The 17326-nt window shown below is 48.1% G+C and overlaps 1 protein-coding gene across 2 annotated transcripts in view; it reads right to left on the bottom strand.

Annotated features, from left to right (window-relative positions):
- CERT1 (ceramide transporter 1) overlaps positions 1-17326 on the bottom strand; it is a 944792-nt gene that overhangs the window by 418375 nt on the left and 509091 nt on the right. For both annotated transcript variants that reach the window (XM_085632300.1, XM_085632301.1), the window contains exon 5: positions 6587-6725. In XM_085632300.1, coding sequence (XP_085488426.1) covers positions 6587-6725 — 139 coding nt within the window. The remainder of the gene's footprint in view (positions 1-6586; positions 6726-17326) is intronic.

The following is a 17326-nucleotide window of genomic DNA, read 5'->3' as shown; positions in this document are numbered from 1 at the left end:
CTAACAACCAGAAGTAAACCTCGACAACCTGAAGTTGGCTATCCAGGGCTGAAATCTCTTACCCACTCACTGCCCGAAGTGCTAAGGCGGTTCCAGCCAGGAAGAGGAAGACCAGGACCTGGTTGTGGGGGTGCCCCCTCACTCCGAGTAGGAGTGGGTGGATCGGTTGTCTTGTTAGGCGGCGGGAGCGCCCCCCTCCCCCCCAGCCTACCCTGTAAACCTCCAGATGAGCTCGCCCGACAACCTGGTGACCCCGGGGTCTACCAACGCCAGGCCACATTAGGCTCTGGGTCATAGTTACTGGCTTTCCTGCTCTGGAAGACCCCCGTACCCTGTCGGGAACAAGTCCAGAGATAAATCAACTGCCCCCCCGCCCCCCGAGCCAGAAACCTGGGACTTGGCCCCCGTAGCGGGACGCACTGAACAGGGGGTGCTACTTAGGAATCATGCCTCGCACTAAAGCGGGAAAGGATACCGCCCCAGGCTCATGGGAAACAACGGTAACAATGTGACTAAAGCCGCTTTCTGCCGCAGCGGCCCAGCCGGGTCTCAAGATGGCAGCTGCCCCGAGGGTCCTGAGGCGAGTCCCTTTAAGCAGGCCTTTATGACTAAATTTCTACGAGAATTCAAGGCAGAAATTGGCTCACCCAAAACAGAGTTCAAAGCATGCATGCGCGATCCCCGGCGAGATGTGACAGAAATTGGGGGCAGAGTAGATGACATTGAGCGAACACTCGATAAGCCAACAGAGGGCCAGGAAGATCTATGGTGCAGAATAACGGATCTTGAAGAACAGCACATTGAACTGTAAATCAAACAGCAGGACCTGGAAAACAGAAGTCAGAGGAACAACCTCTGCATCAGGGGTGTCCCCGGGGCACGGAGGGGCAGGACATAATGGCCTACACTGCGGACCTCCTTCAGGCAGTTAGGGGTGATGACGATGCCTCCCCACCAGCGCTGGACAGGGTACACCGGGTAGCAGTCCCCCTTGAAAAAACAAGGCTCGTCCCAGACATTCTCACCCGGGTGCATTTCTTCACTGAGAAGGCGGCAATCCTACACACTGCCAGAGAGAAAAGAAGACCTGACCTATGGCGGACATCGGATTCAAATTTTCCAAGACCTCGCTCCCATTACACTGCGACGGCGCAGACAAATTGAGAGACTTGAAAGTTAAATATCAGTGGGGCCATCCCTTTGCCTTGATTTTCACATGGGAGGGCAAGCGCAAGTCTCTCAGATCCCTAAGGGAGGCCCAGCAGCTACTCCACCTCAAGACGGAGTCCCATCCTGTCAGCCTGAACTCTGGCCTCGCCCAGTCTAGGTCACCGTTGAGGCCGTAATCGTCAACTGTGCCTCGTCCTTGAAATAGGGCACGGAAAGCAAGTGAACTGTCACAACATGCCAAGCAAGACCTCATACAACACCTCAAGTCTATGGATGGCACCCAGTCCCCGGCTCACTCTACACCAGCCTCAACTCCACCCTTCCCCAGTGCATCTTAGGCACGGAAGCCCAGTATCTTAGGTGCACATGGAACCTAACTGCATTGCATCCGCACACCTCAAACCTCCATGCCAATTGGTTTGATTGTTCACGCAACTATTTTGTGACCTCCAACTGGTCATCAAGTAAGGGGCTCACTTAAGACTTGCTGCCTTCCACGCATGTTCTGCAGCCCTCATCCCGGCCACCTCCATGCTATGTTTCGTCCTAAAGGGGTCCTGGGCTCCGGGGGGAGTTTTCACCCCCACTTTGATTCGGAAGTTTGGGTTGGCCGCCGGGTGGGGAGACCACAGCTAGCAGCAGGATCCCAGTGGCACCCCCGCCATTGAACTGGTCTCCAGGAGGCGTGACTTCCTCAGAGTCTCCTGAGTATATACCGAACAGACGCTCCATGACCGGAACGGACCTTTATGGCCCGGTTGGCCTTATTCTGGTTATTCTTGCTTAATTTCCTCCTGTTTGAACACCCTGGGGGTGGCAGCGAGCACACTTTCCCATAGCCCCACTTCTTCATCACTGGAAACACATTTTACACTGTGTGATACACGTGGCATCGCGCACCCACAGACGAGATAAGTGTTTCACCTCTAGCAGATGGGAGGACTTTACATATGGCTGCACATTTTATTTCTCATAAATAGCTATGGCTCAACTTAAATGTCTCTCGCTTAACGTGAACGGGCTAAATTCCCCTAACAAGTGGCGGCAGATATGGTGTTATCTACTGATCCAGGAACCTGACATGGTCTTCCTCCAGGAGACTCATCTCCTCGTGCAGATACACAGTGCATAGCACATCCCAAATACCAGACTCCAATTTGGGTGTCCTCGTTATCTAAAATGGCAGGGGTAGCTATCCTTTTGAAAGTGTGTCTGCACTTACAGGGGGACACAAATTTTGCGGGACATATATGCCCGCAAATGACTCCCAATACACATTTCTTAGGAACCTACTCAAAGAGCTTGCCATCCCAGGAGATGGTCCCATTGCTCAATGGGGAAAATTGCTAACTAATCTGGGACCCTCACCTAGATAGTAGTGCGACCTCATTCCAGGGCATGAGGGCAATGACTGCAGTGCTGAAGCAGGTTGTCACGACCTCGGACCTTGTAGACACTTGGCGATACCCGGCGCCGGACGCAAGAGACACCTTTTTCTCATGTTCACCGTTCATACTCCCGTATAGATAATTTTTAAAATTTACCAGACACTCATGCGGTTGCTGGAATCGGCGACTATATCAGACATCTCTATATCAGACCACGCTCATCTGGAGATCTTCCTGGGAGGAATAAGAGCGCCTCCCCGCTCCGTGCCACGTTGGAGGCTCTCCCCGCACATTATACGGGATCAAGTCAATGTAGCAGAAAAAGCAGATGATTCAAGCGTACTTCGAAACAAACACTCTCCCTGATACCAACAACCATACCCTAACGGGATGCCTTTAAGGAAACCATTCGAGGCATCATCACCTCCCTAGCAATCGCCAGAACACGGGAATCCCGCCAGGTAGAGGCCGACCTCGCCAGAGATATTAGGGCGCTGGAGCGGAAGGATCAAGCAACGTTATCGCGGCAACGTCAGACGGCTGACCTCCCTGAGCGGCCAACTAAAAGCAATCAGAGTAAACAAGGTCGAACACTCCCTCCTTACCCTGAAGCAAAAATATTACGAAGGGGGTAATAAGGTTGGCTCACTACTGGCCCGTCAACTCCGTATGTGTATCGCCTGCACCCATATTGCCAGAGTCAGGACCAAAAAGGGCACATGGGCTACCTAGGAAACAGACAAACAGGCATTTAACACTGTCTTCTCAGCCCTATACAACCAAACAAGACGCCGGGCCCTGATGGTTTCACTGCCCCTTTCTATCGCTTGTACCTTCCTCAACTGCAGGACCCCCTGCTCAGATTATTTAATTCTCTCACTAACAGTACTAGTTTAACCCCTACAAAGTCCAGCGCAGAGATAGCGCTCATTCCCAAGCCAGGGAAAGACCGGACGTCATGCACCTCCTACCGCCCTAATTCTCTCCTCAACCTGGAAGCCAAACTATACATCAAACTATTGGTACATAGCTTGGAACCATACCTTCCCAGCCTGATAGACCAAGATCAGGTGGGATTCATACGCCAACGGCAGGGGGCAGATAATATTCGGCGGGTAGCCTTTCTGGTGGAAAAGGTTCAGTGACGCAATATACCAGCGTTTCTCCTTACCGTCGATGCTGAGAAAGCGTTTGATTCCACCCGACTGGAACTTTCTCCAAGCGGTACTACAGAGGATTGGCTTGGGCCCGGTCATGGTATCTCGTATCATGGCATCCTATGTTGCCTCGTCGGCACACATTGGAGTTAATGGGCTACTAGCCCCTTCTGTCCAGATCCTGAGGGGTACTCGCCAGGGATTCCCCCTGCTCTTTGCTTTGGCAGTTTAACTCCTAGCGATAAACACCCGCCAGTCGGCTGCAATCAAGGGCATATCATTTGGCGGTGAACACATGGTAGCGCATTTTACAGATGACCCCAATTTGAATGCATCTTGGGACTTAAAATTAATGTAAATACATCACATGCAATGAATCTAACTCTTCTCTCTCAAGAGGTTCTCGAGCTAAGCGCTCGCACTCAGTTTCGTTGGGCTCCTCATTAAATTCGGTATCTGGGCCTCACTGACACGGCCACGTTGAAGTCTTGGTCTCGGGCAAACTGGCCGGATTGTAGGCGATCCATCAGAGAAGACCTTAGGAGATAGAAATCTCTTCCCAGATAATCGCTGGGCCACCTCAATGCGGTTAAAATGTTTATCTTGCCCAAGGTACTTTCTCTTCCAAACACTCCTGACGCCCATTCCCCAAGGGGATATCATACGCCTCCAGAAAGAGGTAAATGCCTTCATTTGCGGTAAAGGAAGACCAAGATTCTCCAACAGAATCCGAATGCTGCTGAAAGATCGAGGGGGGCTTGCCTGTCCCAATTTTCTTGTTTACTACTGGACGGCGCAACTGTGCTACATCTCGGATGGGAAGTCCGAAAAAGTGAGAAACATTGGTTTTATATGGACAGGGCGGTGGCATGCCATCCCCTGTGGGACTGGGCCTGGCTGCCAAAGACAGCAAACCCACGTAGTGCCTACATTGTCACCCCCACAAGAACGGTCTTGGATATATGAGACAGACTTGCGATTAGTCGGGGTCTTACTTCCTTCCCCAATACGCCTCTTGCCTGCAATCCTGGCTTCCTCAAAGCCCTACAGCCCAGCTCTTTCCTGGCCTGGGTAGATGGAGAATGTCGAACAATTAGCGATCTCTTTGAGGGAGAAGTCTTCGAGTCCTTTGATCATTGTAAACAAGACTTAAATCTTCCAGCCATGGCACACTTGCAATACTACAAAATTCAACACTGGCTCCATACACCCCTAAACACACAAGGAGCCACAGGTCAGCTCACCTCATTTGAGATGCTTGTACACTCTTGATGGCTCACGAGGCCCGATTTCACGTACCTAGCAGGTTCTGCAGCACTCCAATCTTCTGCCCCTTCATTCCTACCAGCCAAAATGGCATACAGAAATTGCAGATGATGCCCCTCGAGAACAATAGGAACAGCTGTGGAGAGAAATTCCCCAGAACATATAAAAGAATTGTGCAACAGGAGCCGGCATATAAAGTTATGCCCCGCTGGTATTACACACCTCTCTGCCTTCAGAAAATGTTCCCCACCTCCGCAACCGTGTTGGCGCTGTAACGCTGACACATGTTCATTTATACACATTTGGAGGTCCTGTCCAATGCTAACTTCTGGAAAGAGGTGCTGAGCCACATCAAGACGTGGTGGGGTTCCCTATCCCGAGCATGCCGAAGATAACAATCTGCCGGCTCCACACCAAACTCTCAAAGCCATGACCCATTTGGATTGGTCTTTGATCCTCCAAATGCTAGGGTCAGCTTAGCAAGTTATTGCCCTGCATTGGAAGAAAGCCCGACTCCGGTGTGGCTCACTCGCCTCTGGCACACCACGGCGAGGGAGCTCTTACCCATCCGCATCATGCACTCAGACACTAAATTTACACAAATATGGCAACCCCTAGTACACCACCCGCCTAAACTGAAGCACTGCCTCTCCTTCCCTACGGGCCCTTCAACTATTTGAAGACACTTTGCTACCGCGAGGGGCAGAGCTCCCAGAATGGAGCAGACCATGCCAAAGACATACGATCCTTGCATCGTTCTCCTCCTACTCTTGCTGCCCGCCACCACTGCAAGCTCACATGACAAACCAGGGCTAAGGCATAACCCCAAGCGAGGACCCTATAGAAACCTCCCCCCCCGCCCACACACCACCCCCTCCTGCCCTCCCTTCGTTGTCCCCAGCTTCTTTTATTATTGTATTCCAGCAAAATAGACCTTGGCAGCGAAACCATTTTACTTACCTAGGCCAGTCCATTATGCCAAGTATGCTCATCCGCTAACTGATCCAATACTACAAGGCTGCCATGCCCGGTTAGGGCTCTGTGGACTTTTGAGCGAAGACTAGCGTTATAATCGACCTGCCAGAATGTTACATGTTTGTAAGATTGTTACTAGCAACATATGTGTTATCACTGTGTACACAAGTGTGTGAAAAACAAAATCGATTTCATATAAAAAAAGATATCAAGTAGTATCAACTGTTTAAGACTTGAGGCATGTTGCACATTTATCAATGTTCTATACACAATGGTAGTGCCAAGTGTCACTAGAGAACTGTGCAAGAAAGCCTTGGAAGCAGAGGGTCCCATGTGACTATTGCGCATGAGGAATGGAGCTGCATTAATCTGGACGATTTGTGAAGAAAGATTGCGTTCATATGCTAGACCTTTTTAAATAAAGGACCTTTTATATTCTGCATACGCTGCCTCAGTAGTGAGGGGGCGAGTGGCATCAAGAACTGCCATAGGGCATCCATACTATTATTGAATAAGGGCTACTAGCACATTTGTCTTCAAAATAGGTACTGGGAATCTATAGTTTTTAGAGGATGTTTTTTTCTATTAACTGAGCCCAAATAGTCATCAATTATAACAAATTGTATTTACCTTTATCCCTCTCCAGTTCATCCTTAGACACAGCATCAGCACAGGCATCAAAGTACTTCTGTAAAGTGTCCACCTGTCTACACAGGATGTCTCTAAATGTTTCCATTTCTGCCAATTTTTCTCGCAAACTATGGCCTTTCTGCACAGATAAGAAATCTATAATTATTTATTGAAACATTAGATACAAGGTAAATATACAATAGTCAGACATAGAAAATTAATTTGTGCAAATGTTTATAATTTCCAATTACATCACAGTATAGTAGAGTCAAAGTATAAATGAAAAAATACATTCAGAAGATGGTAAGGAAACAGTAAATAGCGGTTTGTAACTTGTAGTATTGTTAGTTCACATGCTATGCATACTCCCGCCATCTAGTGTTGGGTTCAGATGTTTTCAAGTTGTTTTTCTTCGCACAAGTCTATCAAGTCATGAGATGTGCTGTGACTCCTCCTTTAACTCACAATAAGCATAGGCGCCAACTCCAAATTAGATTGTTTATTGCACAGAAGGTGAGAGTGTATTGAGTGCCGAGTGAGTGCAGCTTCTTGCAGAATGTTTATTGTTCAGTGTGAACTGGGCAATAAAGGTAGAGATCTGCGATTGTCACAAGGCTCCAGGGAGGAGGGTGGGTGCATGTGAATCTACAGCACTATACGTTACAAACAGATGTTTACAGGGTAAGTAACATTTTTCATTCTTACCATGTGTGAATGCAGATACACATGCTCAGCATGAACTGTAAAGCAGTACCCTCCACCACAATATGTGGCTAGTGAGAAGGTAATGCAGATTTTTGGATTACTTAAAACTGCTGGCTGGCTAAGATGACTATGCAATAGTGCTTGGTAAAGGTGTGTGGTGTTGATCAGGTGGTTGCTTTGCAAATTTCAGCTAGTGGAATGCTCCCTGTTAGAAGGGCTAGCCCCAGGGGAGGACAGAATCTGTGCTGGACCACCCTGTGCCCACCCTTCCGGGAGAAATAGCCGAGCACCGGTCAGAGACCCCCTTCAGGACTGGGTCTCACACCTAGGATCGTACACGCTGCTTCAGCACCAGGTAACACAGACACCACACCGTAGATTCTGGAATACGTATGCTTTATCTAGCAATATCAGGATCTTTATGATCAGCAGGAGTATGTACAAGTAGAGCAAGGGCTCACAAAGTCTCGGTTGGGGTAGGGGTAGCGGGACAGTCTTAGGATCTGGGTCAATGCGGAAGCGTATCCGGCGTACAGCTCTCAATCCTCGAGCCGGGGGATACGAGATGATCTTTGGGGTCCAGCCGGACCGGAATGTCTCTTGAGTGTGTCCGCTCTGCAGGACTCGAGTCCGGGTGTCGGAGGTTGGACAATCTTCCAGGAGCCGCGAGTCACTGAGCAGGGCTCAGAGTTCTCTAGGGTGCATGGTGAGCCGCGACCACGTCAGCAGGGCTCGGATGTCGTTAGGCAGAAGTCCGTCTCTGCCAGGTAGAGCCGCGACGCTGTCTGCAGGGCTCACCAAGGTTCCAAGAATTCCGAAGGATGTTGCGGGGATGTTCTTCAGCCGCGACCACGTCAGCATGGCTCGTTCGTTCCAGGATTCAACTGCCGAGGGTCCCAGGGCGCCCCTTGTTATAGGTCGTCGACTCTTTGATGTCCGGAGTCCTCACGGGCAGGGGTCTTAGCGCCTGGGGGTCGTTTGTTGGGGGTTCCTGCAACGCGGCCCTTTGATCCTTTCAAAGCGGGGTCGGGAGGGATCCCAGACACGCAGCAGGCGTGGAGCCAGCCCTCAGGGTGGCCGGAGGGCAATCGAAACCATCTCTTGGGAGGAGGCCAAGTGTGAATGAAAACTACTCCTCCCTCTCCTGCTCCCCAGGAGCTCTCTCTCCCCCCAGCCGGCATGGCGCGACTAGGCCGGGGTTGTGCTTGGGTCGAGGCGGCCATCGGGGGTGCTGGGCCGGGTACTGGAGGCCGCGAGGCCGAGGGAATGGGACGGGTGCCTGGTGTCGGGAATATGGAGGGGAGGACAGGGGTAACCCCGGGTTCCGGGTCGGGGAGGCTACGTTAGTCAATGTAGTGTGGGGTGTAGGGGGTAGCCTGGTGTCGCTACGGTCTGAATGTGCCACGACACGAGGCCGGGTCCAACACTCCCTAAGAAAGCCATTGGTACCCCTTTAAGGGCCGAGGGTACACTAGTTTTGGGGAAGGGGAAAAGGGGACAGGTAGGACTCTAGTCTTTGGTAGTAGATGTAAATGCTCTTGACTATCTGTCCCGCTACAAATGCCATAGATATTGGGTGACTTGTGAAGTTTCACAAAGGCTTCAAAGAGCTGCTTTGACTTATGAAAAGGCTTGGTTCTGTCGATGTAATCTATAAGAGCCCTTTTAACATCTGTGTAGAGATCGCTCCACTACTGAATTGGACTGCAGAGAGAGCAGACCGGGGGCTCTATAGTATGACACCACTATGTGGAGAAATTCATGATTGGTTCTGAGAACTTCCCTATCTTTGTTAAAATAAATAAATGATTCTTGCAAGGCGAGTGCTTGTAGCTCTCTAATGCGTCTGAGGGAAGTTACGGCTACTAAGAAGGCCACATTCCAGAATAGGAACAGAAGGGAGCATGATCGTAAAGGTTCTAAGGGTGGTCCAATGAGCCTCCTAAAGATTCTGGGGCAGTGTTCTGGGAGGTATGACCCTCCAAGGACCCTTCCACTTAGTTTTTCAACACCACTTTATTGATTTTCATAGAAAAGACAGAAATATAGTCAAAGGGTAAAGTACAAAAGATAGGAGGTTCAGGATTTTTTAGTTTACATTGTATATGAAATATCACATCCAACAATCAAATTGAGGCAACTGGCTAGTGGCAAATAAATCCTTCTATGACAAACCATAAGCAAGAATCTTCTCCGTGTGGGGGAAGGGGTAGTGGGGAGGAATCAAAGAGGGTCTGTCATGTAGGAGATCTGGCATAAGAAAGCCACTTTTTCTAGCATGATCGGGGCAGAGGGGCACCTGAGCTAGGGGTGGGGGGGAATGGGTTCCATGGCATTAGAATGCCAGAAGTGTACACAATCTGGACATTTTGTGTTCAAGGTGGGAGGTCGTCATTGCTAACCAGTAATGTGTGGGCCCTGCACTAGGTTGTCCCAAAGGTTTGTCATCAGGGCAAGTCTCCGCCCATGCTGTTCCTCTAGCATCAAGGTAGCAACTTCTGTCTGGGCACAGTGTGGGAGGTTAGTGTGCCAAGTCTCTAGCATGGGGGTGTGTGTGTGTGTGGGGGGGGGGGGGGGGGGTCTGGGACTTCCAATTACAGGAAAAAGCTTAGTGTGCAAGCAGTAGAGCAAGGTCCAGGAATTGGGTTGTAACTGGCTATTTCAGGCTGAGGGTAACCGCACAGTAACTACCCTCTGAGGCTAGTGGTCTATTTAGGAGCTGTGTAAGCACAGAGAGGCCAGCCGCCCAGAAGGAATTTACCCAAGTACAGCCCGAGATCATGTGCGCCAGGTGTGCTGGGGTAGATTGGCATAGAGGAGAGTTCGGGGATGCCCTAAAGAATATAGCCTGCTGTCTTTGTGGAGTGAGAGAGGCTCTATGGAGTTTACATGTCTGAATGAAACAAAAGTGGACATAACCAGGATTTGGGCTGGTATTGTAGGATTGCCTGCCAGTCTTTATCATTAAATGCAACACTCAAATCATCGTCCCATTTGTGACAAAGAGCCTTCAAAAGTCACCCCGCATGGGCCCAGAGGCCTCTACAGAGCCAGGCCCTATGGCCTATAGTATAAAGAGTCTGTAACACAGTAGGACAGTGGTTCCCAAACTGTGCGCCGTGGCTCCCTGGGGAGCCGTCAAACCTAGCCAGGGGAGCCGCACACCAAGCACTTTAATGCATTTAATGATGAAGGGTCTGTTGGCTTCATTTAAACTGATTAGACTTAAACACATGATGTCGATGATTTGTAAGTGATATACATAAAGCTGTAAATGTAGTGCTTAGTTGATGGCATGTCGAGGGAGATGACCCCCATATCTCACTGGATCCCCAATTTACAACACTACCAAAGTAAGCGGAAGATACCTGGTTTATTTTGTTACTCGTTAATAGTTTTGTTTTTTTCCAAATGCATTTTACACCAATGCAAGTTATCTGGAAAGTACATTTAACCTGTCTATCAAGTATTGACATTTGTACTTAAATTGTAGGTACTTTCAGTACACATTTCTTTCAGTACACACACATTTCCAGACAGGCCTGCTTTCTCCTTCAGCACAGGGAAGTAAAACACAATATATGGCATAGTGGCAACATTTGAAAGCAAGAAAGAGGGACATTTAAAAAAAAAAAAGATCAGAGGAATTTATTTTATTTGAATTGATTTGGAGGCAATTTTAGGGAGGAGACAGCGAAAATAAAGCTTTATGTGGTTTGATCAATCATGAGTCACCCTGCTGAGACAGGTGTGTTGGCACGTATGACATGGGTAGAAATGGAAGTGCATGCAAATATTCTTCAAGCACAGAAACACTTTGGCACTGAGGCCTACATGCACAGGGGTGTTATCTAGCACTGTAAGCGGGATAAAAAAGTTTGAGAGGGTACTCTAAAAACGGCATGGGCAAAGAAGTGGAACTGGGAATATTTTATTAGAGATGACGCCTTAGTAATACGAAACACCCTGCGTATATGATTATAATACCTTCATCTGCTTCATCCCAATTATTTCAGGGAGAAAAATGCAAGCACTCCAGAGGCCAGGCTTACATCCACTCCACCCTCCAAAAAAAGTAACAGTTTGGAGCCACGGGCAATGGCCAACGTGTTAAGGGAGCCATAGGTCAAAAAAGTTTGGGAACCACTGCAGTAGGAGACAGGAGTTAACTTTGTGGGTTTTGCCACAACTGAAATATTGCCATAAGGATTCTGTCATAAATGAGAAACTCCCCAAGGGGGAGCTCATTCCGATTCCTCAGGACTGAAAACTCTAAGAGGCCGTCCTCATACAAGTCTCCCAAAGTGGTCAGCCCAGCTTACTCGCAATTGAGGCAATTGCTTATGGAAATCGTAGAGGGTCTCCCTGGGAATCCTAGTAGGGGTTTTGCATAAGAAAGTGTTTCCTTAGGGAATTTCCAAATGTTACGGAGGCAAGTGCACACCACCTCCAACAGATTGGCCATGGCTCCTGTTCGACTAATCATCGGGGACAACAAAGTGGGCAAAACACGATTTTTGATGTGGTCCACCACGAGTCCAGTCTCACTTATGTGATGTCCAGCCAATATACAGCCCACTGCAGTTGGGCCACGTAATAGGCCTGGACATCTGGTGTTATGAGGCTTCCAGATTCAGGAGAAAGGAATGATTTATTTAAAGCTATGCAGCACCAGCCCGCGTTCCAAATCAGTACAAGTAGTAGTTTTTAAATCACGAAACATTTCTCAGGAATTAATACTAGTAAGTTAGCAAAGTAGTTTAATAAATGTCGTAGGACTACTATTTTGAAAGGGCTATGAGCTCATTATTGTTCGGGGTAAGGTGTTCCACAATGTTACATTGATCTAGTGGTACGTATAACAGACCCTAGGTTGCCCTCCAAGTGGTCTGTAGGGTTATGGAATATGTTGATCCTAAGATTTCTGAAGGAGTGTGGGGCCCAGTGCAATATATCAGTGCCAAAGATGAGGTCACAGGAAGGACTGTCAAGCTTCAGTAAGAAAATAAATGTTTTGGTAAGGTTAACTCATAGGCCAAAAATGGCATAAAAGGTACTCTGTATTGCGAGTAGGGGAGTGAGGTCAATACGTGAATCGCTTAAGAGCAGCAGCATATCATCCGCATAAAGCGATATGAGGTGTATCCCCCCCTAAGGGTATTACCTAATCTTCCATAAACGTACAAAACTTAATAGCTAAAGGTTCAACCGCCAACAGAGGGGAGAAAATGGGGACCCCTGCCTCGTGCCATGGGCAATATCCTACGCCTCAAATATGGTAGCCTGTTTTAACCCTGGTGGAGGGAGAAGAGTATTACAATTGTATCCACTCTATCTTGGAGCCAAGACTGCAGTGCTTCAATTCTGCAATCATGTATTTCCAACGGAATCCGACATGTATGCGCAGCCGAGTACTTAACATGGACTAACCACCATGTATTAAGTGAAGTGCTGCTCCATGGCATAAACTCGTTTTGGTGCGGATGGATAAGTATTGGTAGGTATGGGAGGAGGTGATCTGCAAGTATCTTGCTATGGATCATATCATCCGCATTTAGAGTTGATAAAGGGCGCTAAGATGTGACATTAGTGGGATCACAGTTAGGTTTAGGTACAGAAGTGACTAATGCTTCCCTCGTCATCAGGGGAAAGTAACTCAATTGTGAAGCCTCATCATATAAAGTTCGAGACGAAGCGCCAGTAAGGTTTCATAGGCAGCGGAAAACTCAATTGGAAAGCCATTCAGGCCATGGGTTTTACTGTGGGCGAAAGCCCGAATCACCAGTCGCATCTATTGAACCGTGATCTGGGCCTATAGGGTGAGTGACTCGCCTAGTGCGATGTGGGGTATGTATGGGTTGTCAAAGAAGTGGTGCAAAGTGTGATGGTCTGGTGCAGGGATGGCTTTGTAGAGGTCTTTATAATGAAGAACAAACATCTCAATGTCATATTGCATAAACACTTGGGTACCAGTATGATCATGAACTGCATGGATGAAGGGCACAGTGCTTTGGGGACGTATGTAACAGTTCAACTATCGGCCTGATCTATTCGACTCCAAATGCGCATGGGCTACAAAGGCCCATGTGTTGAGACATCGCAGGTGTTCCATGAGTTCAGCGTGCTCGCAATTCATGGCAGGTTAGACTATGGGAGTGCTGCCTTATGTGGTCTACCGAGATCCAAGCTGGCTCCAGTAAGGGTGTCCCTTAACTCTGCTTCAAGGCTCATCACTGGATCCAAGAGAAACAGCCACAGCATTTCCGACCTGAAGGCACTAAACTGGCTTCCATAGGAGGCAAGGATAAGCTGAAAATTGCTTGCTTGACACAAAGCCCTACACTACAACACACCAAAGTACCTAGCTGATAAACTAGATCTGTCTTGAGGCTGCAAATTCTCTAAAAGCACTAGCAACTTACGGTTAAAACCTCAGAATAAGAAAACCTACAACTAAACCTTGTCCGGAATGGCCCTTAGAATTTGGAACTCCCAACCCCTGCAATCCAACTGAACCAGTCAATCACATCACTCAAAAAAAGAAAAACTGTTTTTGATGAACAAAACTATATCATAGAACTCGGACTCAATACATGGATAATTAGCTGACAGTGTGTCAAACCTGGGCTCTCACTCGCTGTCCAAATGTATAACTCACTGACCTCCTCCCGATTTGCAACGGGTATTGACAGTGTTTGTTTCTTGGTTGTCATGTTTTCTTCTTGCCTAACCAATTGTGAAGTGCTCGGTTACCCTACTAAGGTCAAGTTTGCGCTTTATAAACCTTTATAAATAAGAATAAATCAATCCACAGTAAATTCCCATGGACTGGGGGTACCTGAAGGCAAAGTCTCAGCATTTTGCCTTTGAGAGTGACAAACAGTTTCCATTTGTGGCATTCCCCAACACTGAAAGTATCCTTTTCAGAATTGTGGGTGGAGTGATTGGTCTTGGAGTCACCTGGATGCGTCTTGCTGACCAAGTTAGCAAATCATTGTCCACCCCTGGAAGACATTCTGCTAAAAGTTGTATGTTGTGGCCCCCATCACCCTTCCTGTTAGCGCTGGCAGTTGCGCCACTTACAACAACTTGCAACAAAACAGATAATATGCGCTGTGATACCCTACTCGGCATCTACTAGTTTCGCTTTAAGTCGACATAGCGTTCTACATCCTAGACCCACATGCCAGTATAAACCCCATACTTGGAGAATGTATCCACTTTGGAGGATTGTCTGGGATGAATAAGAACTGGAGCAAATCTCAGATATAGCCAGTCACTCCAATACCCCGCAATTTGCCATTAAATTACCCACCAACGTGGTGCGACTGAGGTAAAATACCTGGGGGTGATAATCCCCAGGGACAGGGAGGAAACACTGCCAGCAAATTATGGCACTGCCATTACTTCAATTACGACCTCGATATCTTGTTGGATATTGCTACTCTCATCATTAGCAGGTCGGATCTCCCTTATTATAATGGTAATTTTGCCTAAGTTGCTATACCTCTTCCTCAACATACCCTACCCCACCCCAGGATGCCTATTCTTCAACGCTACAAACTCAGCTAATTAGACTGACATGGGGAGGCAAACAACCTAGGGTGAGTTGGACTACGCTCACTCTGCCCTTTTCGCAAGGGGGGTTTGAGCCACCGGATATGGAGCTCTACTATTTATGTGTGCAGGCCCACAATGCGACCTGCTAGCTTAATACTCCCCCTACATTCCCCACCTGGCCACTGAACAAGGATACATGGCCCCCTGCCTCGGTCCTCTTTTTTGGGTGCTAGGGTTTCAGGCGAAAACACTTACTCTACTGCGGCCTGCAACAACCTTGCATGGCAACGGTTAGCTAGATAAATTAATAAACTCCTATATACTCTCCATTATTGCCTCTCCCTTACCATCATTTGATCTCAGTCACTCATGAAGCCTCCTGCCGCACCATGCTGCGGAAGAGGGGTGTTGACACCTGGGGGGGGGATCTTTATCAGGAGGGATTATTAAAAGATCGGGACACACAGATTAATGAAGGACCCACCACACCACGGGAAGGCAAATGCTACTTACCAGCATGCATCTGTTCTTGGCATGTAGAGCTGCAGATCTACACACTGTGCATAGATCGCCCGGATGTTTGCAGTTGTTTTTCCTCTTGGAAAGTCTTTGGAAGTCACGAGGTATGTGACTCCTCCTTTGGATCGTATTGCGCATGGGCTTCGGCTCCATCCTCAGATTGTTTTTCGCCAGCAGGGAAATGATGGAGCGTATTAATAAACAGTGAAGATGCCCATGTGTGTTGTGTCTAAATAAGATAAACTGGAACAGATAAAGGTAGCCGGGTGGGCGTGTGTAGATCTGCAGCTCTACATGCCAAGAACAGATGCATACTGGTAAGTAGCATTTGCCGTTCGAGGCATATGAGCTGCAGCTTACACACTGTGCATAGATTATATAGCAGTACCCATCCTTAGCGGCGACCACCAGTATCTGTTGCAGTGGTTTGAAATAATGTTTTGAGTACAGCCTGGCCCACACTAGCCTGCTGCTTAGTTTGCACATCTACACAATAGTGTTTAGTGTAAGTGTGCGGTGTTGACCATGTAGCTGCTCTGCAGATATCATCTAAGGGGATGTTCCCTAAAAATGCCATGGAAGCCCCTATTTTACGTGTAGAGTGGGCTTTAGGGGGAACGGATAGCGTTCGTTTTGCTTTGTGGTAGCAAATCTCGATGCATTTGACAATCCACCTAGCTATCCCCGACTTGGAGATGAGGTTGCCTTTGAGTGGTGGTGAGAAAGAGACAAACCGTTGTTTGGTCTTACGGAAAGATTGTGTTCTCTCGATGTAGTAGAGTAAGGCTTGTTTGACATCTAATGTGTGGAGAGCTCTTTCTGCAACGGTCTGTGGTTGCGAGAAGAATACTGGTAGTTCCACAGATTGGTTTAGGTGAAAAGGAGAAATGACTTTAGGGAGGAATTTTGGGTTAGTACGGAGAACAACATTATTATGGTGCATTTGGAGAAAAGGTTCTTGAATGGTAAGTGTTTGTATCTCACTGACCCTTCTGAGGGAAGGGATGGCTACAAGAAAGGCGGTTTTCCATGTTAGGAATTGAAGTTCACATTTGTGTAGAGGTTCAAAGGGAGGCCCCATTAGTCTGGTGAGAACGAGGTTTAGGTTCCACACAGGTGAGGGTGGCACTCTGGGGGGAATTATTCTTTTGAGGCCTTCCATGGCAGGTACTCTAAAGAGTGATAGATGTGGCCTGTTTTGTAGATAAGCTGCTATGGCTGCAAGGTGCAGTCTAATAGACGTATAGGCTAGATTGCATCTTTGTAGGTGTAGTAAATAGCCTATGATGTGTTGAATGGACACATCTAGGGGATTGAGGTTATTGTTGTGACAATAGACTACAAAATGTTTCCACTTGGCTGCGTAGCAAGCTCTAGTGGGGTTCGCCTAGCTTCTCTAATGACGTTCATGCAGTCGGGGGGAAGATTTAGATAACCGAATTCTAGGATTTCAGGAGCCAGATTGCAAGGTTGAGCCGAGTTGGGTCCGGGTGCCTGATCTCTCCATGGTTCTGGGTTAAGAGGTGTGGAGAGAGGTGTAACTTTTGGTGCGGTACTACGGATAGTTCCAGCAGTGTGGTATATCATGGTTGTCTGGCCCAAGTTGGAGCTACTAGGATCAGTGTGAGGGAGTGTTGTAGTTTGCGCACCACTAATGGAATGAGTGGGAGAGGCGGAAAAGCGTACGCAAATCTGCCTGACCAGTTCATCCATATCGCATTGCCTTTGGACAATGGGTGTGGATATCTGTCGGCGAAGCTTGGGCATTTGGCGTTTTCGTGGGTGGCGAAGAGGTCTATCTGTGGATGCCTCCACATTTGAAAGTACGGGTGAACTTCTTGCGGGTGGAGTTCCCACTCGTGGATGTGTTGTGTTTGTCTGCTGAGCAGATCTGCCATAGTGTTTTGGACTCCTGGGACATGTTGGGCTAGGAGAAAGATTTTTTGGGGTATGGCC

Source organism: Triturus cristatus, chromosome 2_1 (assembly GCF_964204655.1).
Source record: "Triturus cristatus chromosome 2_1, aTriCri1.1, whole genome shotgun sequence".
Lineage (NCBI taxonomy): Eukaryota > Metazoa > Chordata > Amphibia > Caudata > Salamandridae > Triturus > Triturus cristatus.
The sequence above is the reverse complement of the archived record's forward strand: the minus strand, read 5'-3'. Positions and strand labels throughout refer to the sequence as shown.